This window comes from Parasteatoda tepidariorum, chromosome 7, assembly GCF_982258835.1.
Source record: "Parasteatoda tepidariorum strain Cologne lab strain chromosome 7, Ptep-v5.0, whole genome shotgun sequence".
Taxonomy (NCBI): Eukaryota; Metazoa; Arthropoda; class Arachnida; order Araneae; family Theridiidae; genus Parasteatoda; species Parasteatoda tepidariorum.
In genome coordinates, this window is record NC_141761.1 from 89446012 (window position 1) to 89462079 (window position 16068).

At 29.2% G+C, this 16068-nt stretch overlaps 1 protein-coding gene across 1 annotated transcript; it reads left to right on the plus strand.

Annotated features, from left to right (window-relative positions):
- The first annotated feature begins 6330 nt into the window (after nt 1-6330).
- On the plus strand, nt 6331-8837 carry LOC147807300 (uncharacterized). Its single transcript, XM_087168682.1, has one exon. The coding sequence runs from the start codon at nt 6342-6344 to the stop codon at nt 8658-8660; it is 2319 nt and encodes a 772-aa protein (XP_087024808.1). The 5' UTR covers nt 6331-6341; the 3' UTR covers nt 8661-8837.
- Nucleotides 8838-16068: the final 7231 nt, after the last annotated feature.

The window sequence follows — 16068 nt, forward strand, 5'->3', positions numbered from 1 at the left end:
AAAAGCATACTCTTCGTCTTATGAACTTATTTTCGGAAATGTACGATAATATTAATTTAAAATAATAAAAAATTAATTAAAAAATTTCTCAAAAATTTCATATTGGTTTTGACATTCTGAAAGAAGCAAAATTTCGATAATGTAGATGAGAGGCTTCTAACTATGCGAAGAAAAACAAATTCTAGTGAAATAAGAATATCTCCAGCATAAAATGTTAAGATTTATTCATTGGTACAACGTATATATGCCGGTTTGTGTGCTCAAATAAAGCTTATAAGCCTTTGTGAAGTAGAACGGCAGATAGCACAATACAGAGTAGGACATCACAAATAATGCACCCAGGGTTACGGCTTGGATTCGAACCCGCCACCTCCACACTTTGCACAACGTTTGGTCGACTCGGTCTGGGAGATCCCCCCCCTCCAAAAAAATATATATATTAAGATTTATATCAACAATTTCACATTAGATTAAGAGCCGGTCAGGTGGCCGAGATGTCAGCGTGCCAGAATGTGAAGCCAATGTTTGCAGGTTAAAATCCCAACAAAGGCATGGATGTTTCTTCCTGTGTGTTGATTACTGTTGTGTGATGTGTGAATGTGATCCACCCTATGATCGGGTATTTATGGCAGTGTGTGGTGGGTAATACCCCCACTAAAAAAAAAATCTTAAGAATTTCTTTAAAAAAAATCTTAAGAAAATCTTAAGTTATTTGGCCCACTTATTCTTAAGATTTTCTTAAGAAAATCTTCAGAATATAATCTTAAGAAAATCTTCAGAATATAATCTGAAGAAAACCTTAAGAATACAATCTGAAGATTTTTTTAAGATTTAGGGTTTATGTGGGACAAATAACTAGAGATATTCAACAGATTTCTTTTCTTTTAGAAAATATATATTTAACATTCTAGAGAACATATATCTTTGATATCTTAATTTTTTTCTAAAAATCTTTCTTAATGTTAGCTGAAAGCATATTTAAGAAATTCTATAAAATTTTTCTTACTTCTTCTTCTTACTTCTTCTTTCTTATTTATATATACATAAACTTTGCTTGCTAACACAATATTTTTCTGAACTTTACAAACATATGACAAATTTCCTTAGAAAATAAACATCTTTATTATTTCATTTAAAAGTTTAATGAACATTTGTGTATTCAAAATATATTACCGAAATTAATTTTTAAATCAATAAGTTTCATATTCCAGATGACGATGCAATTAATAAAACACTTTGACTGATATACTTAAATAATTATCAGTAAAGGCATATTATTCAAAAAACCTCTTAGAAAAAGAAAACTGTAGGTTATAAATGCATTTATTTTTTATAAACTTTAATTTGGGCTTAAGTAGACTGAATGACCATCCTACATTTAAACAAAGTGGAGAGTATGCGTTGAAAGTATAAATAATTCACATTTTGCAAAGCTCACCTATACAGATTGAAGCATTCACAATCATTTCTTTCCTTCGAATTATAGAAAAGTAATACTAACTTCTACTTATTTAATTTATATAGAAAGGAATAAATAGATATCACTTACCTTTTAATTCGAAAAGGGACTAAATAAATTCACTTTAAAACAAATAATGCACAGTATAAAATAAATTTTATTCATAATTTCACACACTTATTGGCTCGCAACATCATTAAACATTTTTTTGTATGCTTTAGGACATACATTTAACTTTTGTCTGATAACATTTCTCACTTGGAGAACAGACACGTTAAATTTTTTTGAAACATACAATTGTATTTCCATTATAGTGTCAGGGTTTAAAATGGTCGACTTTTGACACCCTTTAATTCCTTTAAGCACACTGGTGCCCAGCACTTCTGGTCCAAAGACTACATCCAACAAATCCCCTGTAAACTTAGAGAAGTCGTTGATACGACAACAACTGAGGCGATAAGTGTCCACTGTCAATGTTGGCCCTAACACAGTGAGTTCACTTCTTGTTTCAACTTTCGCCTCAGTTGCAGTAGTATCATTCAATTGATCCTTCACACTTTTATATTTGGATTTAAGTTTCAAATATTTTTCTCGGAGAACACTATTAGAATTTTTCAGTTCTTCGACTTCCTTCTCTTTTGCAATGTTGTCTTTTAACAAAACTTCAACTTTGTTTTTGAATATAAGGCAATCGGCACAATTATCACTGCTGGCGGCTACTCCAGCTGCATGAACCTTGGCATATCTAATAATGTTAAATTCATCTTCTTTCATAGCAGATTTAGTGTTTTTTGCTTTTTTTCTAGAAGCAAAAGAAAGGAATTAATATTTGATTAACATCCATACACTTTTAGTAAACAGATAAATTAATTAAACTCATAGCAGCAAAAACTGAACATTAGTACATAACACTATTTAGAAACAAAGAAAAATTATGTTTAATACTACAATTAAAATATTTTCCCCATGCACAAAAATTAAAAAAGCAGCATTTTCAATTAAAAAAGCAGCATTTTTTTAAAAATTATTAATATTAAGGATCAAATCTTTTTGAAGTATAAAAATAAATTAAGAACTTTAAATAATAATTTTTAAGAATTCTAATTCAACATCTAACTGGTTTTTAGTTTTGATTAGTACAAAGCTGTAAGTAGAAGTTCTTTTTTAAAAATCAGCCCTTAAGAATACAACTGACTTTGAGCTGTATTTTAATATGTTATGCCAGCCGGCATAACATTTAATCTATGCGTGATAAACGGTTATCCACCAAGATAGAGAAAGATCTACTAAATTATCTACTTTGATTTTTGAACAAAAAGTTTGTTACTTGTAACCCACAGCAGTTAGTACAGAATGTTCACTTTTCTACTTCACATTATAAAATGCATCAAAAATATAATAAAGTTAAAGAATGTTTTCTTTCATTATTAAATTACTTTCTTGAATACAAAAAATAACAGTTTTTTAGTTACTTTAAAATCAAGACAAAATAAATTTTAATTTTAATAAAAAAATAGAAAAGAAAGAAAATTTGTTAATCAAAATTTAAAAGTGACTAATGTGTAATGGAACCGTTTTCGTAGTACTAAATTTAAATTATAACTCTCATAATTTCTCTCACTGTCACTTTTCTCCTTACGTTCTTGGCAAAAACAAAAAGACTGCATGCTGGCTCAAGCACACCGGACATCTTGGTCACTTTGTTACATCAATGATGGCTTATTTTAATTAACTATTTCCTCTGTATTTCTTGACTACCATTTATTATACCTCTTGCCTGCCACAGATCTGCATACACACTTTGCCGAGCCGATGTGTTAACTACTCTTGGCGTTTATATATTCCTCTCTCAAGTACACAATGCTCTGCTTTCTTGCTTCTTGAATTACATACTTCGCAGGACGTTTTGCTTTTAGCATGCATTTTTAAAATCATTTAGAAATGAGAAGGTTGGTTTCAGTAAAACTACTCCCGCAGCTTTTACAAGCAAGAGACCTAAAACGAATTTCAGTCAAATTCAGTTAGACGTCACTCTTTTTTTCTGTCCAACACACATCAAAAGAGGAGAGAGGTGAATTTTGAAATTTTCCTCTACATGCAAGGGGTAAATTGAAGTAGCGTCTCTGTTCCAACTTCTTAACAACACATTTTGCAGTTGCAAGAAGCCAATGAAAGTGTAAAACTTCGATTTGGTATTTACACTATGACACGTGTTTTAAAGCTACATTAAACATAATACAGTTTATATAACTAAAAGGCTCACTTTGAACTGCTGACTTTTTCCTTTACTTGTTCCCTCCTGCGCTTGGGGGGAACTTCTTCCTTTTGAATTTATTCGACATCCTCGGGTGATATCTCATTCGAAATTAGTTTATCTACAATTTCTTCCATGCTCTTTTTATTGGCTGAAAAATAAGGTAAGGATAAAATAATTATATGGGAAAAAATAAATAAAGGTATATTATTTTGATAAATGTACAATTTTTTATGATAAAAATTCCTAACAGAAATACTAAGGAGAATAACAGAAATACCAAAATAAAGTGGGTAGCTACAATCTAGAAAATTGGTTTACATTAGTTTGATCAGATATATTTCAGTCCAAAGTTTGGACCCCTAAAAGTTAATATTACTTTTCGAGTAATCGCGTTTTTCTGGGAACTTTAGTGAATTGAAAAGTTTTTGCACACAATCGTAAAATTCGTCTATCTTAAGATAATTCCATGCGGAATATAATTTTAACAATTATTCATTATTTTATTTAATAATAATGGAAAAGATTTCGAATATTAAGGTACACAATTTTTTATATCATTTTAAAGAATGTGGCAACATTCTTTGCTTGCAAAATATAAAACATGGCAAAATAGTAAATAAGGGGGGGGATTATAATAAACCTCAAAATTAGGACGAAATCAATCAAATATTTTCTGAGAAATTAAATTTTTTTCTTCGTGCACATACATGTTAAATTCTGCATTTTAACATATGATATACATGAAAATAATAAGTTGCTTTTTAGTAATATAAAAAACAATACTTACAGCCAAACTGAAGAAATTTTGCTGGATATATGTCGTCACCATATTTAGCCTCGATTTCTCGATTCGTATCCCAACATGCTAAATTTATATCATTAGCAAAGTAATGGGATGTTGTGGTGGTCAATGCATCCTTTAGGCGTAGAACGCTGAAATTGTTTTCCTCATGAAAATTAACAAGCACAAATAAATTTGCTTGATTCATATTTGTAAAGTAGATGATTAAACAATAGTAAAAAAAGAAAGAAAACAATATTAGGAGAATTTAATCAAGCCGAATAATATGCGAAAATACAAAGCAAGAGCAAGGTTTGAAATCAGTCGGCGCTTACTTATCGTAGCTGCCAGATGTCGAAAGTAAATTTTATTTTACAAATTATGAGTTTTAACAGATCCCAGAATGAGAGCAAAAACCACAGCTGGGAAAAATATTTTCAATAAATTTTAAGGCTCTAAATAATATTTTTCTGGTGAAAACACCATCTCTCAACAACATAGTTTTTAATTTTTATTTAATGGCGGTTAATTTTATGTTCAGTAATTCTCTAACTGTGTGAACATCCATGGTGTAAAGCATATAAGCAAGTATTAAATAGACATCTCTGCTTCTGTTATTTCTTGGCTTTTTGTTACCAGAAATTTTTTAGATGATATCAGCGAGTTATTTCTTAATCATTAGAAATGTCTAAATTAAAGAAATATAATAGATTTCTCATTTCGAATGAGGACATTCCTAGAAGAACTATCTACAGACGTCGAATACCAGAAAATTCTGTGAAAGAGAATGATGCAATATCTGAAATTGTGTACCCAGTTGATTTCAGGTATGTTTCATTCATGTAATTTATTTTATATATAAGAAATTTTTGTATTAAGATCTGTTTTTAACTGAATCGATTAAATTTGTTATGATATTCAGGAAGCATTTTTAGATTCAGCAGATTCAATATCAGTCTAATTACCTACTAGTAGTCGTATGAAACTTCGAAATCACTTTTATAGCTTTTATAAAGATAAAAAAAAATTATCGAAAATTGAAGCAAAAATCCTAATTTTCATTTTTATCCACTCAAGAGATCATCAATATGAGAAATTTGTAATTAACTTTAATGTAACTTTAAAGTTATTTTATTATTTTTAAGCTATTATTTTATCAATTTAAATTGCCTGTAATTGTAAGAAAAATTTATTTTATCATTAAATTTTTACAAATTACAACTGAATTCTGAGATTTCTCAAAATAGTGTTAGGATTAAAAGCTTAGTCATTTTACAAAACATGTTCTTTATCCCCTGAAGCAGAATTTTTACAAACTATCTGCCACGGGATCTTTATATGGAATAGGACCCCTACCATATACTACTTCATATTTACTACCATATACGCCTACCATATACTACATGATATTTCCATATCATGACCTGTCCATATCATGACCTGTCCATATCATCACCTGTTTCACCAATCACAATCGCCAATGTTTCAAATTTTTGCACGGAAGTGGCAGCTACGAGTTATACCTTTCAAGTTGGTCCCTTTCTGTGATGTATTTTTCATTTAGAATTTTTTTCTCGCAGGCCACCACCTAGAAGTTGCCAAGACTTGCCGATTATTTTGCCACTTATCATGATATAGAAATCTTCATTAATTGCTGTTAGATAATTTTATTGCTTTTAGATTAAATTTACGGGGAGGGGGGAATAAAAATCTCAAAATTAAATTTTCAGAATGCATTTTTATATCTTGGTTTATGTTTAGCATACATTTAAAAATTTACTTCTCTCTATAGGGAGATTACTGATTCTATGATGGATAGCGTGACTAGTGATTCCTGTGAATCTATGGATTTCGAAAATCTGTCAGAAGATGAAGTCTGTTCCTCAACAAAGATGATTGAGGAAGTTAATGATCCACTTCATTTTGAGAACAATTTTGGTGTGGAAGATCCTTTTTCTCCTCTGTATAAATCAGCCGATATATCAAATTATGAAGCATTTTTAAGCATTTTGTCATTTTGTGTACGGTTCCATTTATCTGGTGTATGTGTTGAAGAATTACTCCGGTTGTTGAAACTTTTATTACCACCATGTTCTATTCCAGGTACCAAGTACCTGTTAAACAAAGTAATAAAATCGTCAACAGGTGACAAATCTTACAAAATTCACCTTTATTGTGCCAATTGTAATAATTATATTTCAGAAATGGAGAAAAGTAATGAAGAAGTTTTGTGCACTCTTTGTGAGAAAAAGAAATTATCATCTGAGCTCTTAGATGAAGGAAAGTTCTTTATTTATATACCTTTAGAGGATCAACTGAGAAAAAAACTTGAAAAGCAGACTCTCTTTGCTGATATAGAGAACTATCGTGCTCACTGTATTAATCGAGACGGTTATTATAAGGATATTATTAGTGGTGATAAATACTTAATGTCTGAAATGACAAACAATTTAACTCTGCAGTACAATGTGGATGGTATTCCAATGTACCACAAAGCAAAGTATGACCTTTGGCCTATCCATTGTATGATCAATGAGTTACCTCCTTCAAAACGTAAGGAAAATATAATGATGTGTGACCTATGGTTTGGTTCAAGCAAACCTGTTTTTAAAACCTATTTAAAGCCTTTTGTTGAAGAACTTAAAGTTTTATGTGAAAAAGGACTGTCGTGGAAAAATAATGGTAAGATATTTTCTTCAAGAGTGATTCCAATTTTATGCACTGCAGATGCTCCTGCACGTGCCATGCTGCGAAATTTCAACCAGTACAATGGAAAATTCGGTTGTGGATTTTGTGAAAATGAGGGAGAGAGAATAGAAAGAGGGCGTGGTCACAGCAGAGTTTATAAAGATTCAAACCCTCTTCCTGCAAAACGGACATTTGGCACATCTGTTGAGTATGCAGAAATTGCAGTAAATATGGATAAACCGGTGAAAGGTGTGAAGGGTTCTTCCCTTTTAATGAAACTGTATCCTTATTTTGACATGGTTGAGGGGTTTGTCCCCGACTATATGCATTCTGTTTTGTTAGGCGTTACAAGACAGTTTGTTAATTTATGGTTGTCAACATCTGATGAAGCTTATTGTCTGAAGAAGAGAGATGTTTCCGAAGTAAATGATAGAATAAATAATTTGAAAGAGCCTAGTGAAGTCACAAGAAAACTCCGTTCCTTCGGATATATTATCCATTGGAAAGCATCAGAGTGGAGAATATTTTTGCTCACTTCACCTGTGCTGTTATTAAATGTTCTGAATCCAACAACGTATAATCATTGGATATTACTTGTGCATGCTGTAACTCTTCTTCTAGGCACAAATATAAAGTCTAGTGATTTGCAGACAGCTGAATCTGCCATTCAGAAATTTGTGACAGGTGTGACAGAAATTTATGGTGAAGGGGAGCTAACGTATAATGTTCATTTATTGTTACATCTTCCTGACAAAGTGAAATCGTGGGGTCCATTATGGGCATCTTCCTGTTTTGCATATGAGGATGCTCTAGGGAAATTAAAAATTTTCCATCAGGGAACAAAAGGAGTTCCCATGCAAATTTTATTTGCTTATTTGAAAAAAACATTGCTTCAAACATTAGTGTTAGAAGACATTAGGAATGAAAGAGTACGAAAATTCATTGAAGACATGAAACGTGGTAAGAGGGAAACAAAAAAGACCCTCGTAGTAAAAGACGTTGTACTTTTTGGATCTGGCACAAGTGAAAAATTACCTAAAATTCAAAAAGAAGCTCTTGAAAATATTTTAAATACACTATTAGATAACAGTAAAGTCCTTACATTTAAAAGAGCAATGCATAAAAAAATATTATTTTCTACTGAGGAATATTCTCAACAATTTAACCGTATAGATTCTATTATTTCCATTCTTACTTCAAAGATATATTTTGTTGAAATATTCAAAATAATTGTTTGCTATGATAAAGCGATTTTTCTAGGGAAAAAATTGAAAACCAGGAAATTTTATAAAAATGATGCTGATGTTGGTGATCTTTGTTCAGATATTTTATGTGTTAAAAATGATAGTCATGAAAATAGATACAACGAATCCATAATTGCATTTACAGCAGACTCTATTTTGCAAAAATATGCTCAGATAAAACTCGAAAATGTTTACTATCTTGTACCATTATTAATTCATGATGAAGAATAACTTCTGTCTAATTCTTCCACAAATACCACTCTTTTTCGATTAGCTCTTTCAATGCAAGAAATTTAAATTGCACATTTAAGTACTTACTTTATGACACCCTTGATTAATGTTAAATTTACGTTGCATTTTGATAGTTTTTTTTTTGGTAGTTATTGCTGTTAATTTTTATATTTTCTTTTTTTTAAAATCTCTATATTATTATGATATTATTGTATTGTATACAGTATGTGTATTGTATATAGTTTGTGTATTGTATATAGTATTGTATATAGTATTGTATATAGTATTATTATGATATTGTATTGTATATATAGTTATTGCTGTTTAATTTTTGAACTTTTTTTTTTAAATCTCAATATTATGATACATGAAATTCAAATTGTCTACTTGAATATTCACTTTTTAGTATAATTCTATTGTTTTTCAATTAATCTTTCACCCGTTGTCGCAGCTAATTTTTACATATTTTTAAAAATCCTGAAATTAATTTCCCGTGAATTCTTGAAACCGTTTGTTTTAAAAGTAGTTCATGTTCAGTATGTTCATGTTCACAAATTTTACCTGCATTTTCTGTAATAAATTCTTATAGCTAATGAAGTTTTGAATAAAGAGAGTGTTTACATGTTATTGTATTAGTAAGTGCTTATTGGATTAATTTTACATTAATTAAAATTAAAGATGACATTCAAGTTGAAGAATATCAAGATGTAATGACTACTTTTCTAGTTTTGTATATCTATTTTCTTTTTTTACAGTGATATACAAAGAACCAGCACACCAATAGATTTTACTTATTTTTTCTTTAAGTTGGTAAAATAAAATTATTTATTTACTTTCTTTGGATGTTTTTCTTTATTTTTATTATGTAGAGATTCATATTTTTATATACATATATATTGTTTTCGTTCAGCAATGAACTTTTACAGTGAAAATATGCTCAATTTTAATGACATTGTTATGTTCTATATATATATATATAGATAGATAGATAGATATAGTCTAATGAAATAATAAATATATTTTAAAATAAAAGTATTAGGTTTGTCATTAAAACTTAGCATATTTCTATGTTTGTTAAATTTCCAAATATATTATGGGGATATTTAAAGAAAATACATACATATAAGGAGTAGCTCAGAGTTTTTCTTAATGCTTTGATTTTCTTACAGTGTATTTATTCATTTTAGAAAATAATAAGTGACTTTTTTATACTGCTCGTACCTGCACCATGCTTACAGTTTTAGCTGCCCTAGACAAAACATTGAGGCATTTTAGCAGAGCTGAACAAAGTCATGTTTTATTAAAATATATATATGTAAGCATTTGATTTTTTATTTCAATCAGATTTTATGGAATTAGACTAATTTCAAGTGTTAAATATTGCTATAAAACTCAGTTTCTGCTTACTACCATATTCTTTTCTTTAATGATGTCAACATCATGTTACCACAATTTCTATTAACCGTTATGTGATTAATCCTTAGTTTGTTTTCATATGTACATACATATTAGGCGTGTTTACAAGTCATCGAATATAACAGGGGCTCCCGATTTTAAAGTTCTTTACTCATTTATTGATTGAAACTCTGATTTATTGATAATACTTAATAAGATAATTTAGATCAGAAATCATTTTAAAATTGAATTATTATTGGCAGAACAAGATTTAATCCTTTATTACAAGTGTGTACATTAATTCCATATTTAATGAATTGTTCATTTTGAAATAAATATGGGTAAAATTAAAATATATTTATTGATTTAAAAACAGTAAATTATTTTACATACCACAACGAGCAAATTAAAATATGATTATATTTAAAAGTTATATTCTTATCTACTTATAAGTTCTTAAAAAGAAAAAAAATCTTATTTCACTTTTAAATTTAGTAACTCATTCCTCATTATAAGAATAAAGCAATATTAGCTTTGGAAATATAAATTAAAACAATATGTTGAATATTATATCCCAGGAACCCAAGATTTTGCAAATGTAAGGAAAAAAATATAATATTACCTGGATATAAATGCACATTTTTTTCGCTTTTTGATCAGCAAAACAGACTTACAACTAAGCGCAGAAACTTTTAAAATATATAATTTAGGAATTATTGAAATTTTCACAGAATTAGACTAAAACCAAGATATGATCATTATCAAAAATATGACAAGACAAAATTTTCTGTGAACTGAAAAATCTAAAGATGCTTTAAGGTAAACATAATTATGTCAGGAAACTGTCTTAAGATTTTAAGACAAACTTGATTCACCCTAAAAATATTAAAAATGTCTGCAAAATTTCTTAAAATATTTTTAAAAAATCTTAAGGTTAAGATTCCTATGTTAACTTCGGAAACTGTCATCTTAATATTTTATTAAGAATTTCTTAAGACAAACTTAATTCGATCACCTTAAAGATATTCAAAATGTCTGCAAAAATTCTTAAGAAATTTTAGAGATAGTCAAATCTTAAGAAATTCTTCAGAAATCTGAAGAATTTCTTTAGGAAAAAAAGGGCAGAAAATCTTTAAAATATATCATTTAATTAGAGAATTATTTAAATTCTCACAAAATTAACCAGAAACTAAGATTTGATCATTATCGAAAATATCAAAAGACAAATTTTGTGTGAACTGAAAAAAAACTTAGTTTAAACTTATTCAAAATGTCTTCAAAAATTCTTAAGAATCTTAAAATGTTTTAAGGAAACATTAACTCAGGAAACATTCTTAAGATTTTCTTAAGAATTTTTGAAGACAAACTTAATTCACCCTAAAGAGATTCAAAATGTCTGTAAAATGTCTGCAAAAATTCTTAAGATATTTTGGAGATAGAGTTAAATCTTAAGAAATTCTTCAGATTTCTGAAGAATTTCTTAAGAAAATGATATTTTCTTAAGAAAATCTTAAGATTATTTCTAGTGGGTAATACTGCTCGCACTAAGGTACAGACTTGACGTACTGGGGTAGAGAGAGTAGAATAATCTCCTAACCGTGGACAAGATCAAGTCCCGCAACTTCAGTTTTAACTGCGATCGCTTCTATTTCACTTCCCTTAGTTTTACATTGCGATAGTCCGATGCAATTAACTATCCGTCTATTTAATTAAGAAATAAAAATGATTCAAAAGTGCGGCTGACTTAGGTTCACAGGTGCCCACAGTGTAACGTTAAATGAGCAACACTTCCGGCATCTTCAGTGCCCGCCGTTTAAAAAAAGAAAAAAAAGAATATTAGAAGTACATTTGACATATTGGTTCACACGTAGTATATATTCATAACCCATATCGAACACTTAATTGAACACACTCAGTTTCTTATTAGAAAATTAATTTCCATTATTCTTTCATATTTTATACAAAAAACAATATGTCTTATAGTTTAAAATATGTAACAAACATTTTAAAAATACATTCATTATTTGAAAAGGTATTAAAGAAAATTATTTTTTAATAAAAAAAAGATCGAAAAATAATGATTGGCACATCCAGAAATTTTGTTTAAGAAAAATATTTTTTTAAGTTTTACACATTTTTTTCTCCCCTGTTTTTGTATAGTATTCACTGTTTGTGAATGTTACCTAAAACTTATAGCCCCCCCCCTCCTACTTTGGTAAGAATTTTTTCTATTCAATGTCAAATATTTTTTTTCTCCTGCTGCACGCTGTTCTTTCCACCTTTAATAAAACGTCTGCTCTCCAAAGTTTTAACTATCCATCAAGAAAGTTAATCTAAGAAGACATAATTAAAAAAATAAAAGCTAAAAACTTCAAGCAAACAATATTACGTATATTTATAACCATCATTGGATAGCCGAACCAATTTTTGAGTTCATGGCTATTGATATTCAACTCCGTATTCTTGTAATTTTGAACACAATTCAGAAGACAAGGGATCAAGCGTTGGGAGAAATTCGCCTTTGTGGAGGACTTTTTGATGGTACTAACCCGCATTTGCGTTACATGGAGAGGGAAACCGCGAAAACCTTCCCAGGTTTGCCTGACGGCAAGGGGACTTTACCACTGAGGATATTGTACGTCAGCACTGTTGTCGGTGCGAGCCGGGAGTGGAATTCGAATCTACCATACGTCGCTGGGATCGAACCCGGGTCACCTCATTGGAAGGTGAACGCTTTATCTCCCGAACCTACACGGGTCAGGCAAGCAATATTAGCAAAAAAGGAGGAAATAAATAATTTTGAGAGCATTAACCCTTTCGCGACGAGTTTTTTTTTTCACAACAGAACAATTTTGGTAGCATAAACTATGAGTAGGGCACACTAGAATGCTAAAACTAAGATGTTATATTTTTAGAAATATTTTAAACACTGATTTAGAACCGGGACATATATGTCCCATCAGTCCTTACAACTGGGACATATTAAAAGTAATGCCTCCCAGTAGTCTTCAATGAGTAATTTTGTATATAAAACCAATGATCACATAGGACTGTTTTGATAATGTGTTCCCACTATCCAAGACGAGAGGGACACATATGTCCCGATAATAAAAGCCGAAGTAAAACTTTGCCACTTATCAGTTTATTAGAAGTAATTCGCTTCGTGAGTAACTTCTCTGGCCTTAGATTTATAGATCAATCAAAATTTTATCGAAAATAGGCGGTATTTTCCAAAACTAAACTATTTACGTTCGTACAATATGGAATGAGCTGCTACAACACTTCAAAAACGCAGGAATTGTATTATGTACGGTAGTGTTAACTATGTTCTGTGAATGAAAATATCTTCGAAAATATTGGCAGGACTGGTGGGAAAGTCTCCCATGAGACAGAGAAGCGTTTCTGTCTCAAAAGATTTTTTTGAAATTTGCTTGGGACGTATGTGTCCCGTTAAGCACGAAAGGGCTAAGGCTGGGATTCAACTGAAACAGTCTTAAGACACGCCACTCGACGTATGCGACTGTCTTAAGTTCGGGAAGATACGCCTATCGTCTTAAATAGCTATTCAAGTGAAACACTTGCGTCGTATCTTAAATGTACCCTGGCTTAAGATGGGGATTTTGTTACCTGTTTCTCCCTACGATCAGAAGTGACGTCAAAATATTTTTGTCCAATCAGATTCTTTTGCGCAGTGAATAAACAAGAAAAGAAAGCTACAAGCATATATCGCATATCGCGTAATAAAGCTGCTTTAAAAGCTCCACGATTAGTTTCCGTTTATTAATGCCTCTTTTAGCAGAATCTTTTGCCCCTCTTTTAGCAGAAATACACTTCAAGGGGAATAATTTTTGGAAGAAAAAAAACTTATCTTTTAACATGATTCAAAGCACTTTATTCTCAAATGAATACCATTATAAATTGAACAAAAAAGCTGGAACTTAATTTAGTAAAATCCATATTATAGTTTATTTCTAAAGTTGCTATCAGTGCTTCTTGCTTCTTTTTAAATAAAAAACAAACTTTAGACCACTTTAACTTTTCAGATAATAAATTAAAAATAATTGAAAATAACTATGAAAATAAATATAAAATTGAAAAAGACGATATTGATATAAAATTGAAAAAGACAATAATTCAATACTACTAATCATTATTCAGAAAAGTAAAATTTCTAACTAATTAACTCTGACTAAATTTATGTTATTTTCTCAACTTGATTTTTGGTTTAGAATAAAACTGCATTTAACAGATATTTTGAAGTTAGTCAAACTTAGATGTAATTATATTATGATAGACTTTGAATCAGTAGATCAGTACTCAATAGATTTTAAAATCGGTTAAATATTATTGATCTTTTTTGTGAGAAATATGTATTTCGATAGCCTAAGTGTTATATACAAGTTACTTTATGTATCTAAACAAACTGACTTAAAAACCATATTTGATAACTACTTTATGCTAATCTGCAAGAACTGAAAACTTTAAAAAATTATGAATTTCAATTTACTATTAACATGTACGTAACAGTAAAAGACAGACTACTTCTGAATCTTATTTACGTAATATAACTTTAAATTTTTTCTCAATTAGTGAAATTTTCATTACAAATATTAATACTAATAGTAATTTTAAACATTAATTAGGGTTTTCACCACTTGTCTTTTTTTAAAAGAAAAAACAAAACATTTAGCAACAGAACTACAAGAGCTAATTTCTTAACCCAAATTTATCCAAGTAAATTCAAAGAGGAATAGATATCAAAATATGGAAATAATTCTGTTAAAAATTTTCAAGTCTCATCTTTTAAATTAAATACCATGAAACAGTAAATGCGCTTGAAAGTGCTCATTAAATTTTTCCATGATTTTGAGTTTAGATTTTAACGTTGTTTTTCGTTTTTAAAAATTTTATGTTATTATTCAACATTAAGAGTTCAGCATTAGAGTTAAAATTCACATTAAAAAATTATTAAGATTATTTTTATTTTATAATTTTACCAATTGGTAACATAAATAATGAAATCAGTATAAAAAATATCTGTTGAGAAACGCCTTTGGTATATTATCCAAGATTTGTTTTAAGTACTCATACATAACAGCACTTATTTATGGAAATTAGTATGTTCTTCGTAACTGAGAATACAATACATATATTTTGCATACTATATGTGATAAGGCAATTTAAAATTTGATCACAGTATTTTTAAAATTTTTGATACACATATAAAACAAGCCATCAACTAAATACTATTCATTTAATATAACCCAATAAAGAGACCTATAAATCCTAACTAATAAAAACTAATTGCAAATCTGCAATTAGTTTTTATTAATTGAGATTTAATTAAAAAATTTAAATAATTGTTTGAATAAATTACAAGCACTCTTACCTAACGATAAAAGACAGTCTATTTTTCAACTTCAGAAACAGGCAATAGTTGTATCCTGATCTTCAATCACTCCTGGATGTTTTAAAACAAGCCAACAAATTTCTGCTAGAGTGCATGGCAATTTTTAATTACACCATCACAAAAGCATAAATTACCAAGCTTGTAAGTATTTCACTTCCTAATTTCTGTGAAGTTTACATCCATAAACAGCAGTTATGTCTGTAATAAAATAAGTTCACAAAAACATTTCACTGTCAAAAAATTTTAATAGTTAAACCAAGTTGCCAAAGGGTATAACTACATCTTTCAATCTAATTGTTTTGTAATATATATCATCAAAATTATAATTACGTAACTGAAATTCTTTTTACTTATCAGATACTTTAACTCCTTTTTATAACATATGCACAGAATAAGATAATTCACATAAAATATATATGTTTTTTTCATTAGGTGACTCCAATTAACTCAATAGAAAAAAAAAAGCTCAATGCCTACATAAATATTTGATAGACAAACATACTTTTAAGATCTGTTTATTTAAAGACATAAAACAGAGAAATTTGTCACATATTTCATAGTTCTTGTACATAATTTTTAAATTACTTTTATAAACATGTCAAA

Bases quoted from the DNA above. Each gene is read 5' to 3' on its own strand.
- LOC147807300 (XM_087168682.1), top strand. From the start codon at position 6,342: ATGGATTTCGAAAATCTGTCAGAAGATGAAGTCTGTTCCTCAACAAAG.